Here is a 21,505-nt window from a genome sequence, read left to right on the forward strand (position 1 = left end):
CCCCGGATATTAAACTTTAACTCATTTTTTCCTTTAGACTTCATTTAGGATAAAAAAATTGATTATTTTCAACATCAGGAAGAATTCCTGTTGCATAAAAGTGAACCATTTTGGCTACTTTATAAAATGCAGTTAACCGTGTACACGAAGGCAGGCAATCGTACCTTCAGTTTTACAGATAACATCTATCTGGTCATGGTCACCACCAAAATACTGACAAATGCAAACAAGAGGTCTTTTTAGAACAACTTTGGTATTGACTCTGCATTAAGCTAGCTTCTGCAGCCCTATGAAGCCCATATCATCCTCACGGTGGGTATTAATCATTTTAAGCTTTAAGTTACTACATGGCCTTTCTGCTGCTGCAGCTACAGTCAAGACCACCTTAAAGCCACCTACTGGAGTAAGGTATTTATGAGAAACCGAAATAATGGAGTTTTTTAATGTTTAGCCAGATAACAACAACAACAAAGACACCCCCAACAACAACACAACCACAATGCTGTAAGCATTACTATTTCTGTGCTCCCGTTAGAGAAGTCTCCAAAACAAAAGCTCACTTTCTGTTTCCTTTTTCTATTAGCCTGTTGCTCCTCTTCTTCTTCTTCAATCAGTTTGAGTGCAAGCTCTTTATTGACTTTAGGAAGTTTCTAAAAAGAGGAAAACAATCAGTAAATTACTATTTTACACATGCAAAAGCCCTACATGCTTTACATCTGTAAGTGTGGTGAAGAGAAAATTCTTATTCATTCTTGTAACTCTTGCTGAAAAGCCCCTTGACTGGTTCCAAATATTTCTAGGTACCAGCAAAACAATAGCATGTGGAGAAAATTTGAGCAGAACTTCTGTATCTTTTTTCTTGTAATGCAGCTTTCATACTTTAAAAGCAATTATTTCTCCTCGTATGTTGAGCAAATTTAATCTAGAAAGCTACTAGTTATAAACACAGTATTATTTTTATATACTACTTTCCAGAGTATTATGTTTTAATGGCGTAAGTCATTCAGTTTAACGACAGAAGTAGAAACTGCAAGTTTTACCAGCAGGATATCTGCTTAAGTGGCAAACATGATGAGAGCTGCTCTTTTTACAGTTATCAGTCTGTCCTTCTCATTTGTGGGAATCACACACATGGGAATTTCACTCCATTCAGAAAGTCCTATAAATTACTTCGTGTCTCTGCTGATAAACAGAATCAAATCTTAAGTCTTTACTTCTGAGACACATTCTTAAGAATATATTACTCTTTATGAATAGTTTTCCCAGAAGTATACACATTGTTTACAGGATTTACCTTCAGCTGAACTCTCTGCGCACGTGTTTCTTCTATCTTCTGCCTTATTTTCTCTCTCCTGTATTCTTCATAGGCAAAGGGGTTGGCCATCATTTTTGCCTTTGAACACGCAGGAGGAAGTAAAAAGAAAATAGCATTAATATGGGACACAGTCCATTATTTGGAGGGGGGTGGGGAACAGAACAAAACAAACCCAACACATTTTATTAAGAGTAAAATTTGACAAGAATCATCCTTACTTACCTTATGATAAAGTCTTATGTCCATGAAAAAGCCATGCATATATGCTCTGAGCAATGATGATCCAATGAGATGAGCAAGGCCTGGGAAAAAGAGTTACAGAGGATTTCAAAGAGCTTTCAAATATAAAGAACTCCTATTCCCAGCTAGCCACTTCACTTACCCGGATTCAAGACAAAACAAGCACTGCCAACGCAACACATCAATCTAACAGTCACTTCCACTACATCAAGAATAAGTAAAACCGCAAAAAAAAAAAAAAATTTGGCCAGCAAGAAATTTGAGCTTCTTCAGAGCAACAAAATTCATTTTCCTTGTCATAATACATATTACTGTCCACTTCTAAAAAATGCCCACATGGACTACGCTCCATTAAAGTTTACAAAGAAAAATTTGAGAGTATTTTTTTGAAAGTCCATAGATGTTTGACATTCACTTTTTTTAGTGTGGTATAGAGATGTTTTTAATTAAAGAGTTTTGCCTTGGGTCACTATCTTTGAAGAATCAACATGCTGAAAAAAATACAGTACCACATTAGGTCATAAAACTGTCACCCTAGGCCCTAACCTAAGTAAGAATAAAAATACTTAAGAGTTCTGATTTTCCTTCCATGTATCTCCACAAAATTCCAAGACAGAGTAAAGGAAAAGCTTTTTATACCAAAATATCCTCTACAGACCCTCACATCTTTAGAAATTAAGAATTAACAAACTACTTCGAGAACTAAATGGCAAAAAAAAAAAAAAAAGGTGAGAAACTGCTGTGCATCTCAGAAAGTAAAGGTCTCAAAAACATTTTTAACAGTTTCCAGGAAACAATCTTCCTGCATATTCCAAAATGAGAGTACTCCTGCTAATGGCTAGTAATATCAATAAACCCTGACATATGGAATACAAAATAAGCCATAGCTGGTTCTTCATTTGAAAGTCTGCATTTATGGAGAAATTAATTTGCCTACATTATAGTGAATTTAACCCAGAGTAAATATTCCCAGTCAAGTCCCTGTGTAGATAACACTACATTGCTCCATCCCCTTATGACTTGGATAGGGGTCTGCAGGCTACATTCAGACCATCCACTGGAGAACACGAACACTGAGGATGCAGGTGCTTTGGATGACTTCCTCCTCGTATGGCCTTCTGCCAGGCCAAACCCAACTCCTGTATCCAGAAGTAAATTAAATAAACTGGAGCAAAACACTGCAATCAAAACAGGTAACAGACAGAAAAGGGACTAACTACTTTGGAAGAATTGTGCCTACCTTCGCTGCTGTGTAATTTTAAGCATTCCAGTTCCTTCAAACTGTGTTTCTATTAGCCCTAGAATGACTTGTGTTTTCTGGAAATTACTACATTCAATCAGGGTAGCCTTTGGGAGGTGAATCTTTTCCTAATTTCACTGTGAGTTCCAACATACTATTTGAGGACCTCAAAAATACTCTGAAAACTACACCAACTTCTCTTCCTATGCCTTCCACTTAGTGTCTGAAAGCACACACAACAGATTCCCAGACATACTAAATCAGCAAATACCATCTTATTGGGATAAAAATCTGAGAAACACAACTACCTACTGTTGCACTGGTTGGGAACCAAAGAACATAAAGCCATCAGTCTGGCACATTAACCACCAAGAAGACTGGATGAACCTACAGCCAGTGAATTTCTATCAGTCCTCCTACATCACATCTGAATTACAAAACTTATATGTGTAAACAAACAGAAACTGAACACAAGTCAGCTAAAGAGGAGACTCAACTGTTTTACCTAAATTTTCAAGGTCTTTTCTGGTAACGAATTTGTAATCATCATAAACTGTGCTCTCTGGATTCTCTTCCAGTTCTTCAGTCAAGTTGTCCAAGAAGGAACACCATTTCGGAGCCGGGCCTAAAACCTATGGATAACAAAGTTATAACGTGTATTCTTACAGAAAAAAAATACAGTTAGGCTCTTTGCTGCTGGGCTGTAATGGCGTAACAAATGAATCCCTCTGAAATCAAACAGACCTTCAGAGCAACAGCAGTTAGAGAACACATTAAACCTATTGCTTGCATTACTTGCAGGAGTACTATAGATTATGTAAGCGTTACTTTAATCTAGGTCATTTATTTGAGACCAACAATTTAGAGGTTTCAAGTTTAACTGTTTCAAGTGGCCCCAGTCTGATTCATTAGTTTATTAAAAGCTCAGAGCCCAACATTACAGATAAAATTATGAACTGATTGCACTAGATAGCAACTAATCTGTACAGCACTGTCAGATCTTGAACTCATTAGGTTCACTATGCAATCAAGTTAAATCCCATTCTGACCTATTTATTTTAATTAAAACACCACAGGTATATTTCAAGTATTTTTATTCAACAAACCCAGACTGTATAAACAGATAATGGGAAATATTTAAAAACTTGCATATTTCTACCATGAGGCAAAGGATTTACTTGAACAATATTATGTTGCACTATCACTGTACTTCTTCCATATAAGCTTCCTCCAATTTCCCAAGTTAACAATTAGCTCCCTTCATTTTTCCCTCCTGCTGTTCTGACTGAAATTCCTCTCTATCCTGATGCATGCAGCCATACTCAACTGTTCCAGTATTATTATTTCAGTAGGTGAGTTAGCTGAGTGGAAAAACCCAACAGTACATTTTTCTCTCTCAGATCAGTTGACATTTTTAAAATATTAAGTAGTCAGTTAACTCCTAGAGTAGGACTTTTCATGAGGCTTCTGACTTGTTTGCTAAGAATTCACATTAAATACTCTGCAGTCAACATAGCCATAGGAATGGTGGTGATTCAAAAACATTTTAAGATCCTATTTGATTATGGAAAAAAGAAGTGATTTTATATATCTATAAAACACATATAGTTTGATTTAACACAATAGTGTGGTAACAGTATAAGATAATACTGTTCATTGAAAAAGAAAGGTATTACTACTCACTGAAAAGTTTTCTTTTCATGACAACTATACAAAAAACTGTATTCTACTAACACTCCAGACTGTAACACTCCAGTCAATAATACTGTGTTCTAGACCACTGTATCAAGTATGACTTACCTTCGTAAGATTTCAAGCCTGAGAACCATAACATGTCAAATGAAAAACTGCACTTTTTTACAGTACTGTGTATTTTATTCCAATTATTAAGAGCTTCCAAGGAAAGATCTAAGATGTCCCTAAACAAGAAAGATGCTACCCATTTAATGAATTAATCAAACCTCCCTATCTGTTCTAGTAATACTCAGCTTAAATACTATATAACAATCAGATTGATTTCTTGCCAACATTGTAGATGCTTTTGTCTCCATCTAGGTTTTTATTTTTTTCAGTTATTTCCAAAAAAAACCCACTTCTTTGAATCTAAACTCCACTTTAATAAGAAAGCAGTCTAGATATATTAAATGTAGCACTGGTTTTCACATGATTCAAGAAATCAGTTATCAGTGCTTCATTACCAGATCATCAAAACATGACTGTGGTGGGAGAACCTTCTCTGAAGTTTACCTATATTTTTGTTTTGGGTGAAACTGTTCTTAAAGAAAAACGTTGCTTGCTACCTAAACAAAACTTACTTCTCTTGTTATTTAAGTACAAGTCTCTCTGCTGAAGATTATTAGAAATGAGATCAGAGAATCCTTCACTCACACCCATTCCCATTAAATAAAAGGTTCCCCTTCATTCTACCTTGCTGACTCATCACCTAAAGATCTCAGGCACTTTGCTAAACCTTCTTCATCACTTCCATGTCTATGACACTATTTGCTGAAGCCTTAAAGTTACTCACTGGAACTTGGGCCACTCCAATCAGTTAGGGTAATCCCCTCATGGGATCTTTGAATGAATAACTAAAGCAGAAGTCTCACAAATAAGGGAAAATAGTTTATCTGCTCTTCAGCTGTAGCTCCACTCACTGGTCCAAATATCCCTCTACTCTAAACCTGATATCGAGAGTAAAACCTTTCACTACACGTAATCTGTGCCATGAAACACAAAACCCAAAGACTCGATTATTCCTTATTATCTGTGGAGAGAGTTGGACGATCAGATCACAGAAAACAAGGGGGAGGGGAGGAAATGAGATAATTAATGGAAAAAAGTGGCAGAATACCAGGAAAAAATAGAAAGTCCAACCATTATTCAAATTTCATGTGTAATCTCACAAAAAGGAAAACCCTACAGAGATGTCTGTATATGTTTTATTGACTTATTTCCCTCTCTCCCACCCTACTGCAACCACCTGCCTATCTATTCTAGGACACCTTACGAGTTTTACCTTGTATATTAAAATGGAACATTTCTTAAAGCTTAGGAAGAAATTTAAAAATAAAAAAGGCAAACAATACCAGTCACAACAACAAAAATACAAAAAAGAAATGTTCTTCTCTTGCAATACTCATTTTTCACAGAATTTAATTGCTGCTGCATTTTAACTGCACAGTTTAATGCTCCTCTGTCACCCACTACCTGCCAACAGACATCCCAGGATGGTGCAGAGAGCACTCTGAAGCGGCAGGCTCTGCCATTCCTGTGCCCAGGCACAGATCACACAGTTCAGAGAGCTGCTCTGAGGATGCAGGCCACCACGGATAAGGCGGATAGGTGAAACCCACCTGTGCCCACAACCCATGGGTTTCTATATGTTGGGTGCGCAGGTGGGACCCCCCGGAGCTCCTGCCACCCAGCACTGGCACCCCCTCAGCCCACTGCAGTTCCCCCCAAACCCAGCAAAGCAGCCACGAAGCTGTGGAGTTTGGCTAGGCTCATTATCATACTGGTCAATTTAGACTGGGAATGTACAATTCTACCATATCCAAGGGTGAAAAGCGCACTGGAATTCACAGTAAGACTAAGAAAGCATTGTTGAGGTAGGTAACTGCATGCAACTCAACTGACAGGTCTCATTTTTACATTTATGATATATACCAAACTGGTTTCTCTGCGAGTTTTACAGAAGTTGCACACAGCTAATGGGAAACTCATCATTAAACGAGCGCACATCTGAACTCAGCTGTCACACAAATATTTCTTAGGATAGGAAAACCAGACATTATCACCAACAGTGACTGAACCAGTATTTTTGCTATTTTCATGCTTATCCCGCTTTTGGTGGGAGAACCATTTCTTGAGACAATTTCTGCCAACTGCTGGTGAAAATCAACAAGATTGTCTTTGAATATATTTTTGCCAACCAACAAAGCAGCCTGGCCTGCAGGCCCGGCTCTGCTGGCAGCCCTGCTCTCCTCTTCTCCCAGCACCCCCCTCTCCTTCACCAACTGGAAATAGCACCCACGACGTCACCAAAGCACAGTTACCCCCATCGTGTCTCGTCTCCACGCGTGACAGACTGGGCGGCTGGGCCACGCCAGGCAGGGGACGGGCCTTCCCACTGCGATACACGGGTAGTGCAACATCTCACCATTGCCTTTCATGTCTGATAACAAGCCAACAGTGAAGATGTGGACTTCATCAGTATTGGGTTTTAATTTTCTTAACTTAAGACACAGAAAACACAAAGTACGATGAGTAATCTAGCATGCAACTGAGCGGGGACAAGCACAATGCCAAACTCATCCAGAAAAGGAAGAGAAAAATGTTGACATAAAAATATTTTTAAAATACTGTAAAATAACTTCAAAAACCAGAGTTCTTTGTATTCTGTTTTACAAGATGTTTAACTTCAGCCTTGTAGCACCCCAAATCCTACATGGTACAGCTCTGCAATACCCTTTACTTATGGCCATGCCTAATTTCTCAGCACTTCTGTAGAAAATATCATCCTGTCATTGGTCTGTAATTCCCCTGGGCTTACTGAACCCTAGGAGAGTAGGTGTTCTTCCCAACCCACAACTGATGTTCCTCATCTTCAGTCTGGAACACCAGACAGCACTTGTGCACTTTTAAACGCCACTCACCAATGTGACAGACAGCTCCGCAGAGCACAGAAAAACTATTACTAACTGGGCCTTAACATGCTCAACAACTTAAAAGAAGTCCAGGATGTGTAGAAGCTTCCAGAGTCAGATGTCACAAGATTTAAATTAAACAACTTCGCACATACAGATGAGTATTGTTAAGTATCCATTTGAAGGTTTCAAGGACCAATTCTACATGAGTAAACTGAACAGCTGCTCTTTTCTTCTCAGGGAGTCAAAACAGGTTCCAAAAATCTATTTTTCAGGATGTTAAATAGCAAGACCCTGGAAGATTTCATGCAAGGCAGTAGTAAACCATTCAGCTTTAAGTAAGATGTCAAAATGTATAAAGCAGCAGAAATTCCTCCAAATCTTCACTGATGTATTTTAGGGATCAAAAACATGTAAAACGTTCAGACAGAATAAATCAGATTTGAACATAGTTAACAAGAATTTTAAAAATTTAAACTGCCTGAAATAATGTATGCAGACATAATTCAATGAAATGCTTCCAGAGACTCTGGCAAGCAGAAGTATTAGCTGCTGCAGCTGTACAAGACAGCAACATGCCGTTTCACAGAAACTTCAGTTTCACGAAAATTACTACTGTAATGCTGTATCATGCCATAGCAAAATAACAGTTAATAATAATTAAGTATAAACCCACATCATATCACTGTTCTTTCATGGTGTATATTTAAAGTAACGCTTTCTTTCAAAAATCTTCAGACTGTTTGCTGTGGTATCTTCTGTGGATTTTAGCTGGACTGCAAGACATTTACCACGTAGCAAACAACGTACCATTATAGTTAAAGCACCCACTGTCATGCTGCTTGAACAACGTCAATTCCAACGAACACAGGAGGATTTCAAGCATTTCAACATAGCTCTGGGTACAGTGTGTTGTGTGTAACTACTAGTCAGGATGAGAATTTTAGTAAGTAAGGCAAGATAAGAACTGGCTAACAAGACACTGTGTCTGCTGAAAGGAGAATTACTGCAGAGCAAGGAGGTTACAACTGGAGCTCAAATTGTTCAATATTTTCATTTATGACTGACATATAGAAGGAAAAAATGCCAATAAAATCTGATGACAAACTCTCACAAAAGAAGGGTCAAAATCTCTAAGGGAAAATAAGCTAGCTTGAAAAATAAAACATTGGAAACCAGATGAAATGTATAGCCAATGACTAAGAAACAGGACAGGAAAAAAAATACTATTTGATCCCAAGACAATAAAATAGTCATACAAGGCCATTATATTAGTCTGGGATAGGAATGATGACTCAGTGTGCATCTCTTACAACTCCAGGCAGTAATGTTCAGGACACGTGAATGTAAACTGCAGCAAGTACGGTGAAAGGCTGCTGGGGTGATTTCTGAAACAGTAATGCTTGCATGAGAACAAATACACGCAAAGCTGTCACAATGACACTGCAAACTAGAAAAGTTTGCTAAGCATCAGAGGAATGTGACTCTTGAACAGCCATTTAATGGAGATAATGAGGGAGAAACAGCTGATTTTCAGATGAAATCTGACATACTAATGGAAAATACTATATATTCTCATTCTTTGTGATAAAATGGATCATGGACTGGACTCCACGATCCAAGGAAACTCCTCCATTCCTCTGTTCCCATTTTAAAAAAAACCCAAATAAACAAAAAAAACCCACAACCCAAACTTAAAGCACTTTAACATAGGAGAGATTCTTTTCTAGATTATAATTTCTTGAAATTAAATATATTTTATACATATGACTCAGTGATTTCACATACATTACCACCTGCAGGAGACAAAAATAATTCTTTGGAGGAGACAAAGAATAAGAATACAATCTTAATTACGGTGGTCTTTTAAAATAAAATGGCACAATAAAAAGCATTTTGAACTTATAACAGGACACATTTGCTGGAGAAAGCAAATGCACATCTGTGTACGCATCTTCTCAGCTGCAATCATGCCATTTAACAGAAGGAGATTACAGAAGGTCTAATGAGGGAGGAGAAAAAAAATAGGTGATCCCCAGGGTGTGGGCAGTGATTGAAATGTGCGATTGCATTTTAAACGTAATTAGCCCCTAATTGCATAGCCAAGTTTAATTAATGCAATTACATGAGTAATTAATTACTATTCATTTTAAGAGTACTGTTTTCAATGTTTTGTTCTCTAATTTTAAGAATTAGATCTCAATATGTAACAACTTGGAAAAGTTTCCATCTATATGCATTGAAAAGGCAAGAGAAGAAAGAATACCTTGTTTTTATACCTTGTTAGCAGTCAAGGTTACATCAATTGCAATTGGTAACTCTCAAGAATCAGATGGATGATTTCTAGCTCGTAGACATGAAGAGCTGCAGCTCCGCACTCTTGTTTCTATGCTTCTGGGCTTCAGTCATACCTATAGCCCAAGAACCTCAGAGCACCCCGGAGATCAGCTCATGTTAGAAAGGAGCCTGGATATCACTGTTTATGTTTCTACCTATGATGTTTCCACATGCAGTGCATCCCCCTTAGCAACCAACATGCTCCAAACAATTTGTGATTCACAGTGATGTTGAATTCTACTCTGCCGTCCCTTCTAATCTGTTTTCTCCCTACGAACGCTCTACAATCAACACCAATCGTGCCCTGCTAATCTCATGAGTAAACCTGTTTAATATACTGAATAAAATTCTTGAATTCTCTAAATTAAATGGATTTTGGGAATAAACTCCAAACTGATCTCCCATATATTTTCGTAACATCATGCTTTCATTCACCCTAAGTTATGTGGTGTAGGTACACTTTTACAGTAACTGAACTTCCTTGGCAATCAAGTAGCTCACTGGAGTAAAGCTATGACCAAGGGAGACCAACTAGCACATTTTTCCTTTTCGGCATACTACTGACTGTGTTTGATTTTAAGCCCACACACTCATAAATTTCACTGAACTATACAATGAATTTGCTCTTTCTTTCATCCTAACTCCAGCACATCCAGACTTTTTTGGCAGATTCATTAATCGGAGAGGTTGGTTTTCCTACCCTTCACTACGTTATGGAAGCTGCCAAATCAACAATTTAGACGTTTCACTCTTTAGAGAGCATGTTAAAGGAAATGCTGCTTTTAAGATCTTCCCAGTGTTAAACAAAAACTGCTGCAGGAACTTGCATACATCTTCTAGGAACGAGATACTAAATCTTTCTGCCCTAGTAGCTATCAGATAGCAAGTACTTCTTATTCTAATCTTAAACAGATTGGCTTTCTAGTAAATTTTTTGGGTTCCTTTAATCTCATATTCTCTGATCTGACAGGTATTAGTGAAGCAGTCACAGGTCTGCTCTCACTGAGAGTGTCTTCTTGGTGAAGGCACTTTCTCTTGAAGGAGGCAACAGTCCCGTTGCTCACAATGTTGGGAAAAAAATGCCCCCTAAGATAGGAACAGCAAGTAACTTTTCAAAGAAAGTTAATCTTTAGAGCTGTAAATAAGATTAGCAGAATAGTTCTGTTCCACACAATACAGGAAGAAAATGACACTTCTCTCAAGCCACCTGTAACCTACCAGCAGTGGCATTAAGAGTAAAGAGTCTGATGCTTTCACCAACATCCCTCTCATATTCTGGCATGCTGACATACATAAAAGATAGACACCTGTCACCACTGCTATCAATCTTTTCTTATTTATCCGCCTCCCTACACATTTTAGGTCTTTAGACAACTGCAGCTGAGGCTATTTGAGGTCAGAAAAATACACAGAAACCTGAAGAACACATGACTTTCACGTTAAGTCAACTGATCAAGTGAAGCTGAAGAGGTAAGAAGAGACTGGCTTCTCAAAGCATGTGTTACAAGCATACCCTGATTCAAACACTTTCCCATAAGTATCAGCTGGATACGAATTAAAAGATCCAAAAAGCCTGTCTAGAAAGCAGCTTCTATAGCATATCTACTGTAATAACAGAGGCACTTAGGTAAATTACTTAAATACTGCGCAGTAAGTTCATCTGAGGCTCACTTCACAGGATTTCTTTACCTGTGAACATCTGCTAACGGTCTGTTTCTTTATCCATGGAAAAAAACCCCTGCAGATCAGGTGTGATCTTTGCCATTTTGCTGATGGGACAGGAAAATTCCCAGATGTCACACTGTGTGGGGACTTGCCTCTTGTGCTTTTAAGTGGCTGGGAAAAACAGGGCTATCAGAGTACAAACCAGCTGCCAAGGAACATTACAGACTAAGTACCTACACAGTCACGAAAACTTCCTGTATTGGAGTTCAGAGCATGGCCTGCATTTTGGGAAATTTGAGGGATGCTACAGATACAGCTGGATTTGCTGTTACCTTTGTACGCCTACCTTACATAACTGACAAACTACTGGAAATCGAGGAAAGTGTCAGCTTCTAATAACTCCCTGCCATGGCAGCTTAATTGCTCTTTGCAAACCTGGGCAGAAGACTGCTGTGTGAGTTTATACAACTACTGCCAGACAACACAGAGGGTAGGAAAGGCAACTACCTGTTGGGAACGTGCAATTCCTCCAGACTGATAAAGATGATAAACTCAGCATAAACCAACCTACTCTTTGGAGAGCATAATGCTAGAGAGAAGAATTTTTATGTAACTTATGGAATTATTTTCTTTGAGTAGGAAACATCTTTCAAATGTGTAGGTGAAAGCATTAAAGTATCTGATGGTTTTACTTACCTCTCAGGTTTGTGTGATAAAAATCTTAAACCCTCATAACTTTGTTACTATTTTTGTGTAAAACAGTCATAACTCACATTTGGTTCACTACTGAGTGCAGCACAGAAGACAACAATACAGATAAGCCACAAGAGTCACTTGCCTCTGCTTTCAAATATAATGAAATACTCAATTGAAATTATCACAGAGAAAATTCTCACATGCTTTGTCTTTTCCGATCCAAAAAGCTAAAAAAGACACTAATTCTTAATACATGCTGATAGACTATAGTATAGTACAAAAGGTCCTTTCAGCAATTACATCTTTCAATTATCTGTGACTGCTTCTCTCTTCACTGACTGAAGCTGAGCAACTGCCCTTCTAAATTTTCAGAAACCAGGTGAAGAACAGATAGGCCACCGGAAGGAACAAGCACAACTTAAGAAACAAAAAATATCTTTCAGATACAAAGGGGAGCACCCCTCCCCCCCCAACCTGTTTTCTTAAAATAGTAACCCAAGAACAGAGGGTCCAATACTGCCAGTTGCTTAAGAAACAGTCACAACACAAAAGAACACGAGTTGATCAACTGACAAAGCAAATTCAGTACAACCATTTTAAAGAGTGTTCTCCTTCACTCTATGAAGGGTATGATGAAAACTATAAAGAAGTAGGAACTTAACAGTCAGTATGCTACTAGCTATTAAAAAAAATGATACTGAAGTGCTGCCTATCATACTCTCATGCACAAGAGCAGTGCGCAGGGATCATACACCTCCGTAATCTACATAATGCTGAACCATCCCATCATCAGCACCAAAACACATCTGAAAGGTTTCGCAGGAAGACCAGAAATTGTTTCCTGATTATTGCACGTTGGTGTTTCCCTTCTATATATGTGTGATAACTGGTATAGTGTCTCTCAGCCAGCCCATGGGAAATGGAGGATATCCTTTGTTGGGAGTAAGCCCAGCATGTTATTTTTCAGTTTGAAAGTGTTTAGGTTGAAAGTAGGAAGCTCACATTTCTGTTTGTGAAGATAAACAACTTCTTTCCTATGCTTGTTAATACTGTGAGACAGGTAATGTATCATTCACCAGACATTCCTTTTCTATTGTTTGCACAGTTTTATGTGTAAAGAATTAGGCTGTTCTGGATAGGAAACACAGTTCTAAAAGAATGATATACCAAACCTCAGAATTAGCTTCAAGGCCAAAGATGCGCTCAAGTGTCTTTTTATTAATAGAAAGTTGTTTCTTTTAACGCTTGGCAGTCCCAAAGCATTTTGTAACAGCCCTGCTTTCCAGTCATTTCACAGGTCTATAAATAAGCAAACTAAAGTTAAGACCAACATTTCCCATTCTATGTCATAAATAAGGTATTTTTCATTTTCCAAATTTTTTTCCCCAGGGAATGAAATATTTTTCTATATTATACATTGTTTCAGGATAGGAAAAGAAACCCTCTTAGCACAATTCAGTTTCATGGATGCCTTCCACTTTACCTAAAACTTCTTAGGAAAGGGCTGGACTGAAGGAGATGAACTTCTGAAAAAATGCAGCCTCATCATACGATGTTCAAGACAACAGTTGAGGCAGCATTAATCCAGAATGACCAAGCAGAAGACATGAAAGCATCCTAAAAGAAATCAAAATCTCACACTCTAGTCCTAGTCTGTTAGTGCCAAAATGCCAGCCACAAATATAAAAATAAATGCATCATTTGCTGCATGGCTTTTACCATGCAGAAGCCAAAAATCAATTCAGAAGATCTTGCTGTAACTCCAATAGCACCCCCAAACCATTTGAATGACAGCTGACTCTACAGAACATTGGTCTGGGGGGTATGAAGTACAAGGTGTGGATAGGTGGTTTTCTTTCATTGTATCCCCATCATATAAAGAGCCAAGAGAGAAAAAGACAATTAGTAGATCCCAAATATATGAAAGGCTGAGAAAGTAAGTCTTAGCTTGGTAAAATTGTTCCAAAAGGCTATGACTATAGAGGTAAGTGTGGAGCACACCACACATGAGAAACCTCCCATGTGCTTTAAAATGAAAAGTGACAGACTGGAAGGATGGATATCTGACAATTACAATCCTTTGGATAGGGTTAGCAAGAACACTGACACCAGACTGCCAGAAAATACTAGTCCATTACTAGATTTCTTTTACAGAAAAATGCTTTGTCTGTCTGTGAGTGAACTGAATACAACTCTTCAGTCAATTCAGTCATAAGTAGGTTTAGAAGCAGCTAACCTGAGAGCCTAAAAGTATGTTCATGTCCTTAATTTACAATCCAGAACTGTCCCAAACAGTTTCTTTCTTGATACTAAAGGGGGTGAACTAAGGTATTAAAAAACTGCCTTCACTTGTATTTCCATCAGTACAAGTTCCCTCTACAGATCTGTTCCATCAAAAATCCACTGCATTAAATGAAAACATGTAAGCTGGTAGAATCTTGTGCCTTAAATACGTGAATGTGTTATTTCAGGGTTAACTACTAAAGAAAAATGAGCTTTTTCTACAGTTTTTCTAAAACTTTTTCCCTAAATCTAATGAAGAAACCCATTTTTTTCAATGAATGAGCAATTTTGAGGCATGTTAAATAAAGGTGATAAAAAGTAATTAAAACAGGCAAGTAGGGAACCTAAAAAAAGGAGAACCAAAATAATTTAAAATAGCATGTATGAAAGGAAAGAAGTACAAGGAATGGTTGGTTTATCTGGAAAGCCATCCAATTTGAAGAGGACAAAAATCATAACTATTTCTACCAACAGAGAGAGAGATTCACATATCCAAAGTGGGTATTGTATTAGAAACCAGACCTATTATAAAGATATTCTTGGAGAAACTGAATCACTGAGTAGGGAAGAAATACTTGCCCTTGAAACATTTCCAGTTTATAACTCCAACAACGCTGAACTAGGAGCGCGCTAGGATATCAAATGATTTTCCAAAACCACCTGAAAAGAAGCCAGAGACGCTCCAGGATTTATTTTTTTTCTTCAGGAGCTTAATATCTTCTCTACACCAAAAGTACATTGCTTCTAGCCTCAACAGGGAGTTTTCTGCCAAGACTGCAGAAAGTTAAAAAAATCCAGAACACAGAATATTACACTCAATTAATTACACGCTTAATTGCTCACTTCTTTTAACAGCCTAATGAATAGAGCAAGTTTCAGTTTCAGTACATATATGCAGCCCAAAGTTTCAAGTCCAATAAAGGAGACAGGACTGATTTGAAATGTCTGTGCTAAGATCAGACACGTTCATGTAACCAATAGTAAACACTCAGAATAAATAACTTCTACGCCCCTCGCTTTTCACCCAGAGCACCCAGGAGCTAACATGTTGGGGTTTTTCTGTACAATTTGAACAGAGAACATTATAAAACTTAAGGAAACCTGGCTTATCTTAGATCGCAGGCCAGTAGACCACCGTGTGTCAGTGGAGCTTCTCTTCACCTCTTTGGCCAGGACCTGGTTGCACTATCAACTCAACTGACGGTTCTGAGTCAGTAGTCTGAAAAGTATCCCAAGGCACACACAACTTTCATTTCAAGCTTCCCGAGGCACACATCAAAGTGATCCACCAGGAAGCCAGCTGGCAAGGAGTAGGTTCCAAACGTTTGCATAAACTGCAAGTTAAGTATTAAACTACTGGCAAACAGCCCAATTACAGTCAGAGGCACTTGCCCTCATTAAAGCCCAACAAAATAAAACAAAAACAAAGTCTCTAAGCTAAGCCACTCAAGATGTTACCTATGTAAAACAAACATTTCGTTTTAACGGTCATTCCATTTGGCTTTTACTCACCCCCTGAGCTGTGTATCTGCATAAGGCATCTTCTTGCCATTTAAAAATCAAACCTGCCTGTCCTTTCTAGTAAATGAAAAAAATCAGAATATCTCCATTTCCCTCTGCTAACAGCTTTGTACACAAAAGAACCAACTGCAGCGATTGATTTATTTATTTATTTTTAAGAACAGCATAGCCCTCAGACATTCCTAGTCTAAAATGTCATCCCTATCTTCTTGAAAATTCTGCAGGAAAAGCTGAAGCATGCTATTTCATTTATGGACAATATTATGATACCCATTGTCAACTCTTTTATAATCCCCAGGTTCAAGAGAGTCTTTTTTGGTTTTGCGATGGAAATTTAGCTTTGGTGTTAACAATGGAGAGAACGGGCACATGTGCACAGATAATTCAGTCAGACATGAGCTCAGTCAGACCATACTCCAAGCTGGCCGGACACGAGCCAGCTCTAGTTCACAAGTCATGTAGCTGTGTTAGCACAGCACTGTGCCCACACTAATAAAACCTGCTGAGAGGCAGGGTATATTGGGCTGGGCACAGTCCTGCACTGTCTGGCCAACTTCAATCAAGGCCAGAGCATGCCGGCTCTTTCCGCACCCACACGCGCTCCTGCTCTGGGAGACTTGGACTTCTGGGCATCTCTTCTTCTTCTGATCTTTTTTTCTTACTTTGTAACCTAAAAGGGCTAGAGCACCACACATCTGAGAATTTAAGTATCCTCCTTGACCGTAACCATGGTAATTCCTTGTAGCTATTTCAATGAAGACTTAAAAAAAAAAAAAGAGAATAATTACTAGCACTACAGGGCAATGGGGGGCTAGGGCAATCGAATGGATTCTATTTACACAAAAGTACTTCCAAGAGCTCCGAAACACAGCTGTCCTTTATAGCAGCAGCATTTCCCTGAGGCATTTATTCTGCTGTGGAATTCAAGAAATATAACTCAGTTCTTGTCAACATGTCAAAAACAGAGGACACATTTTAAGTAGCATTCATGTCTATCACAAAATAAACAAACAAATAGAAAATTAAGCTATTCATTGGAAAAAACCCAGTGAATCCTAGTTTGTACAAAAAGCCAGAAAACTAGACTACGAAGAGATTGGGTAATACAGCAAATCACTAGTTCTTTAAAGTTTTGCTCCAAAGACACATGCAACTAAACTCCTCTTTGTCTGTGCAAGGAAATTACTCAGTGTTCAAAAATGGAAAAAAACCATGTCTTAATAATCTACTGACATAGAAACCAAAGGACAGGTGTGCATCTCTGAGCTCAAATAACTAGCCCAAAAGATCAAGGAATTAAAACTGTAACATGAACACTTTAATAACACTGAGTTTTCCTTTATAACAAATGCCCTGGAGCAGCTTAAGGCTGACACAACTTCTCCATTTTATATTTTCTCCATTTAAAAAGGAGATTAAAAAAAACCAAAACAGCCAACCAAAACAGATTTAGTGAGCTACACACTTGATTTTTAGGAAATGCAGTAAAAACCCCTTCAATTATACAGTACTATCTGTGCCAGCCCTGTCAGTCTTGCCCGTGAAAAGGCAGACAAGGTAAAAGAGCCAGTTGCTAGAACGAGACTTCTGTCTCGATTTCAAAGTAACTTCTTCTCACTGACTTTTACTTTTCTATTGTGCAAAATAAGCATTCCATGTTTTGAAATTAACTATAGATTACTGCCTAAAAAAAAAAAATTCACCCCAATATTTCAGGTATCTTCAGCAGCCTTCAAACTCAAAGCTGTGGACACAAACTGGGAAAGTTTATCTTATTCAAAAAGCTAATTGTATCTGGGCACTAGCCCTTGAACCAAGTTTTAAATTTTCTTATACAAAACAGTATTTCAAAAGTAGAATTCATATTTGGATTTCTGCTTTAACATTCATCGTGTGGGTCCATTTGTATACTCATATATCACTGTGAACCTAAAACCCATACCAAATACATTCATGGAGACTCTGGTACCAATAATCAGAGAAGAGTTACCAAGGAAGATGGTTTAAGAAGAGTTCTGTGTTAATATTCATCAGAACAGACATGCTTTTTTGCATGCTGCAAAAATCCTTCCTCCATCTGAATTTCTTAAATTAACTAGTCTATTCAAGTTCTAAAAACTCAGACTTTGAAAATATGTGAGTTTGTCTTCCTCAATCCATTAATTATAAATATGATAGATTAAAAAAAAATGCTTGGAGAGTTCCTCTCTAAACCTTACAAAGGACAAGATAAATAGAAACAAAGTGTTCAGCTTCTAACTACAGCTAATACTTTGTCTTAAATATAAAAACATTTGTTGTTCTCCCACCCTTTGTTAACCAAAGCATGGAACAGCTCCAGTTAAAAAAATATAAGTTGGTTAGAACTGAGTTAGACCCATAAATAATTTCCACACGAAGAACAATCTGACATAAATGACACAGAACTCACATATGGAGTCTTCAAGTCATCCACATTGGATGTCTTCAAGGCCAGGCTGGATGTGGCTTTGAGCAACCTGGTCTAGTGGAAGGTGTCCCTGCCCATGGCAGGGGGGTTGGAATTAGATGATCTTTAAGGTCCCTTCCAACCCTAACCATTCTATGATTCTATGATATAAAATTTTTCTGCCTGTAAATGTGAAAAATCTTATAATGTGAGTAAATATAACCAGACTACAGAATTGTTTAGAGGGGTATACTGTTGTGTTTAGACATAGACACCATATACCTGTTGCATGTACATTACACAAAGAAAAATGTAAACTGATGAATTTCTGTCTTAAGGAAAAGGGGGAGGAGGGCAGAGGAACTGGGGGGTCACAGGACCCAGGAATCAACTGAAGAAGATTAAATTCAAATTATTTTAAAATTGGTAATCTGAATGAAAACTTTTGAGCTGATTTAAGAAAGAGGTTTAAAATCTATTTCAAAATCAATGAAGTTTATAGTTAATCCAGAACGTGAATAAAATTCCTTAAGAAGTGTAGGTAGTTTTAGACCGTGGTCAGCTATTCCGCATGCAACATTCGCACATATAACCTACTATTCACCTCGTACCAGGACAAATAAAAAAGGGAGTGCACTGTATAATCCTAACCAGAACAAGAGTGAAAAGCAGGTGTAGTTTTCTGTACCATTCCCTAACACCAGAAGGCTTGCTGTTAAGTCTCCCTAAAACCAACCTGCAGAGATATAACATACAGTCAGCCTACAGTTAAGCCTCTCAAGCGAAGAGCTTCTCAAGAGAAAAGCTGTAATTCAAGTAGGGCACTGAGCAGAAGCTACTGCCAAGAGCCGTACTTGAAGCCACACAGTAACATTTCTTTGTCAGAACAGAGAAGAGTATTTACTGCCATGACTATGTCAATATATACCACATATTAAAGACAGTCATTTCACAAAAAGGAAAATTATTATCTTGAAAGCAGCTCTACAGTGCCTATTTAAGAATTCTTTTCTGATCAGCTAGCAAAACCTACTTTTTTCTGGCAAAGCTCCACTTGAATTTCCTATTGCCCCTAGCCAGTTTTGAAACGGTTAGCAAAAGGCAAATTACAGGCTGGTTTTCTCAGTAATACAATGTCACATTAATAAATTATAGTTAGCTCAAATTCACTTTATCATGGAAAGTCAGAGAATGCAGACGTGAATTTGCAGAAGTAATTTTCCAACATGAATACCTGAATGGCACCAAACAACTGAGTTTTAAAAGAGAAGTATCAGCAATAATTTGTACTACTTACTGGTATATAATAGATGTTCATTTTAGGGGCTTCGTTGGCAGTCATCAGCATTCCTAAAAAGATGTCCACATTTAAAAATATTGGTCACAAGAAGATAACACTTCTTTTTAAAACATACATACTCGAGGCATTTAGTTCACATGAAGTAGATTTGTACATAGGACACTAATGTATTTTCAGGAAAATAAATAGCAAAGATAGAAGATTTGCTGGCACCAAGAAAAAAACCTACTATTAGAATGGCAACCTGATATCTGCAGGGAAAGAATCCTTCATGGGTTAGGGGAGGAGGGCTGGAAGCACATCACCTGGAGTTCATACAGCACATACTCTTGGCCTGCAGTGGAACAGCTAATTGGGACCCATAATAAATTGTTGTGTCAAACGTTAAGGAAGGTCTGATAGCAGCACAATTAACAAAGCTTTGTTCCCTACTTATTCCACCCCTTTTGTCCTCTATCTTAACAACTGCTCAGCACCACTTCAACCAACACTAACAACTGCAGTCTGCCAGTTTTCATAAATTTGAATAGTTCATCCCATAACACTGTTGAGAACAAATCCAGTTAGTACTGCACATAAAACCTACCTTGGGCATAAACTTGTATTATTAATATAATGAGGGGTTGTTTTTTGGTTTGCTTTGTTTTTACATGCACACCTACAGACTAAACAAACATAAATCATACCATGGTTTACACCTTTACTGGTGTTTCATCCAAGAAATCACCACAACCATATCTTGTCAACACAAAATGAGAGACAGGATATTGAGGCTTCAAACACAGTAACATTAGTGATATTAGTCAACCCGGGCAAATGTGAAATTTGAAATACCTATGAATATACCTAAGAAACACTGCAAATAAAGGTTACAAATATCCTGAATATACAACATTACAGTAGAAATATTAAAATCAATGGAAAATCTCCAACTGCCAGAAGACTGCATTTAAGTTCAAAATGAGAAATACTCTCAATTTCCTGCTACATGAGAGTAATAAGGACAGTTGGCATTACTTTTACGTTTATCTCAATTTTGGCTTTCCAATGTAGCAGATCACCAGGTAATACAAGAGAGGGAATATGAAGAAGAAAAGAGCAATCAAGTTAGATAACACTCTGATCTAAAAGTACTGTAACATATGCCACTGGGACTATGAATAATTGGGTCAATTACTACACACCCAGAGGGTAGAAATATAATTTACACCCAACCAGAGGAACGCAATTAACATGGGTGGAGTAATCCTTCCTATCTAATCCTTTCATTAAAAATACACAATGCAGCTGGACTTATCGTGTCAGAAATAAGGGGGCTTGCTTTCCTGGCAAAGCAAGGAATTTGTGACAGCTTAGTCAGCAAACTGAAGCTAAAACCATACCTGGAAAGGTTTGCAGGCAATAGAGGGAAAAGCAAGAATTCATAGTATATACACACACAATGTACTGTATGTATATACCGGAGTATATAGATTACACGCTCCTTAAATGTATCAGCACGCTCACTACTACTGCATGAGACAAAGCATTTCTCTGTTGACTGAATATGAGTCACTAGAGATAAAAGGATAGAAATTAATTCTGCAGGTGTCTCTAAGATGACAGTAAAGGGAAAATCTCTTTGAGAGTCTTCCACTAATAATTAAATGGAGGGGAAAAATAAGACTTTGGAACAGTACATGGGTGTATAATAAAGGGGAATAAAAAAAGGAACGACTCTGAAAGGAGAAGTCTACTCCATGCATTTTCATTGTCTCAGCTTGTTAGTTTTAACCAATTTTTATGGGAAGGGACCACACCCTAACAAACTACACAGCAGCCTAGTTTGATCACT

The 21,505-nt window shown here is 37.8% G+C and overlaps 1 protein-coding gene across 1 annotated transcript in view; it reads right to left on the reverse strand.

The window, feature by feature from the left end:
• Positions 1 to 515: 515 nt before the first annotated feature.
• NOL10 (nucleolar protein 10) overlaps positions 516 to 21,505 on the reverse strand; it is a gene marked incomplete at its 3' end in the record, with an annotated part of 40,255 nt that continues 19,265 nt past the window's right edge. Inside the window, exons 12-16 of the mRNA XM_010149683.1 lie at positions 19,669 to 19,721; positions 3,301 to 3,427; positions 1,538 to 1,617; positions 1,295 to 1,393; positions 516 to 650 (exon numbers count right to left, since the gene is read on the reverse strand). Coding sequence (XP_010147985.1) covers positions 516 to 650; positions 1,295 to 1,393; positions 1,538 to 1,617; positions 3,301 to 3,427; positions 19,669 to 19,721 — 494 coding nt within the window. The remainder of the gene's footprint in view (positions 651 to 1,294; positions 1,394 to 1,537; positions 1,618 to 3,300; positions 3,428 to 19,668; positions 19,722 to 21,505) is intronic.

This window comes from Eurypyga helias, unplaced genomic scaffold (genome assembly GCF_000690775.1).
Source record: "Eurypyga helias isolate BGI_N326 unplaced genomic scaffold, ASM69077v1 scaffold7534, whole genome shotgun sequence".
Taxonomy (NCBI): Eukaryota; Metazoa; Chordata; class Aves; order Eurypygiformes; family Eurypygidae; genus Eurypyga; species Eurypyga helias.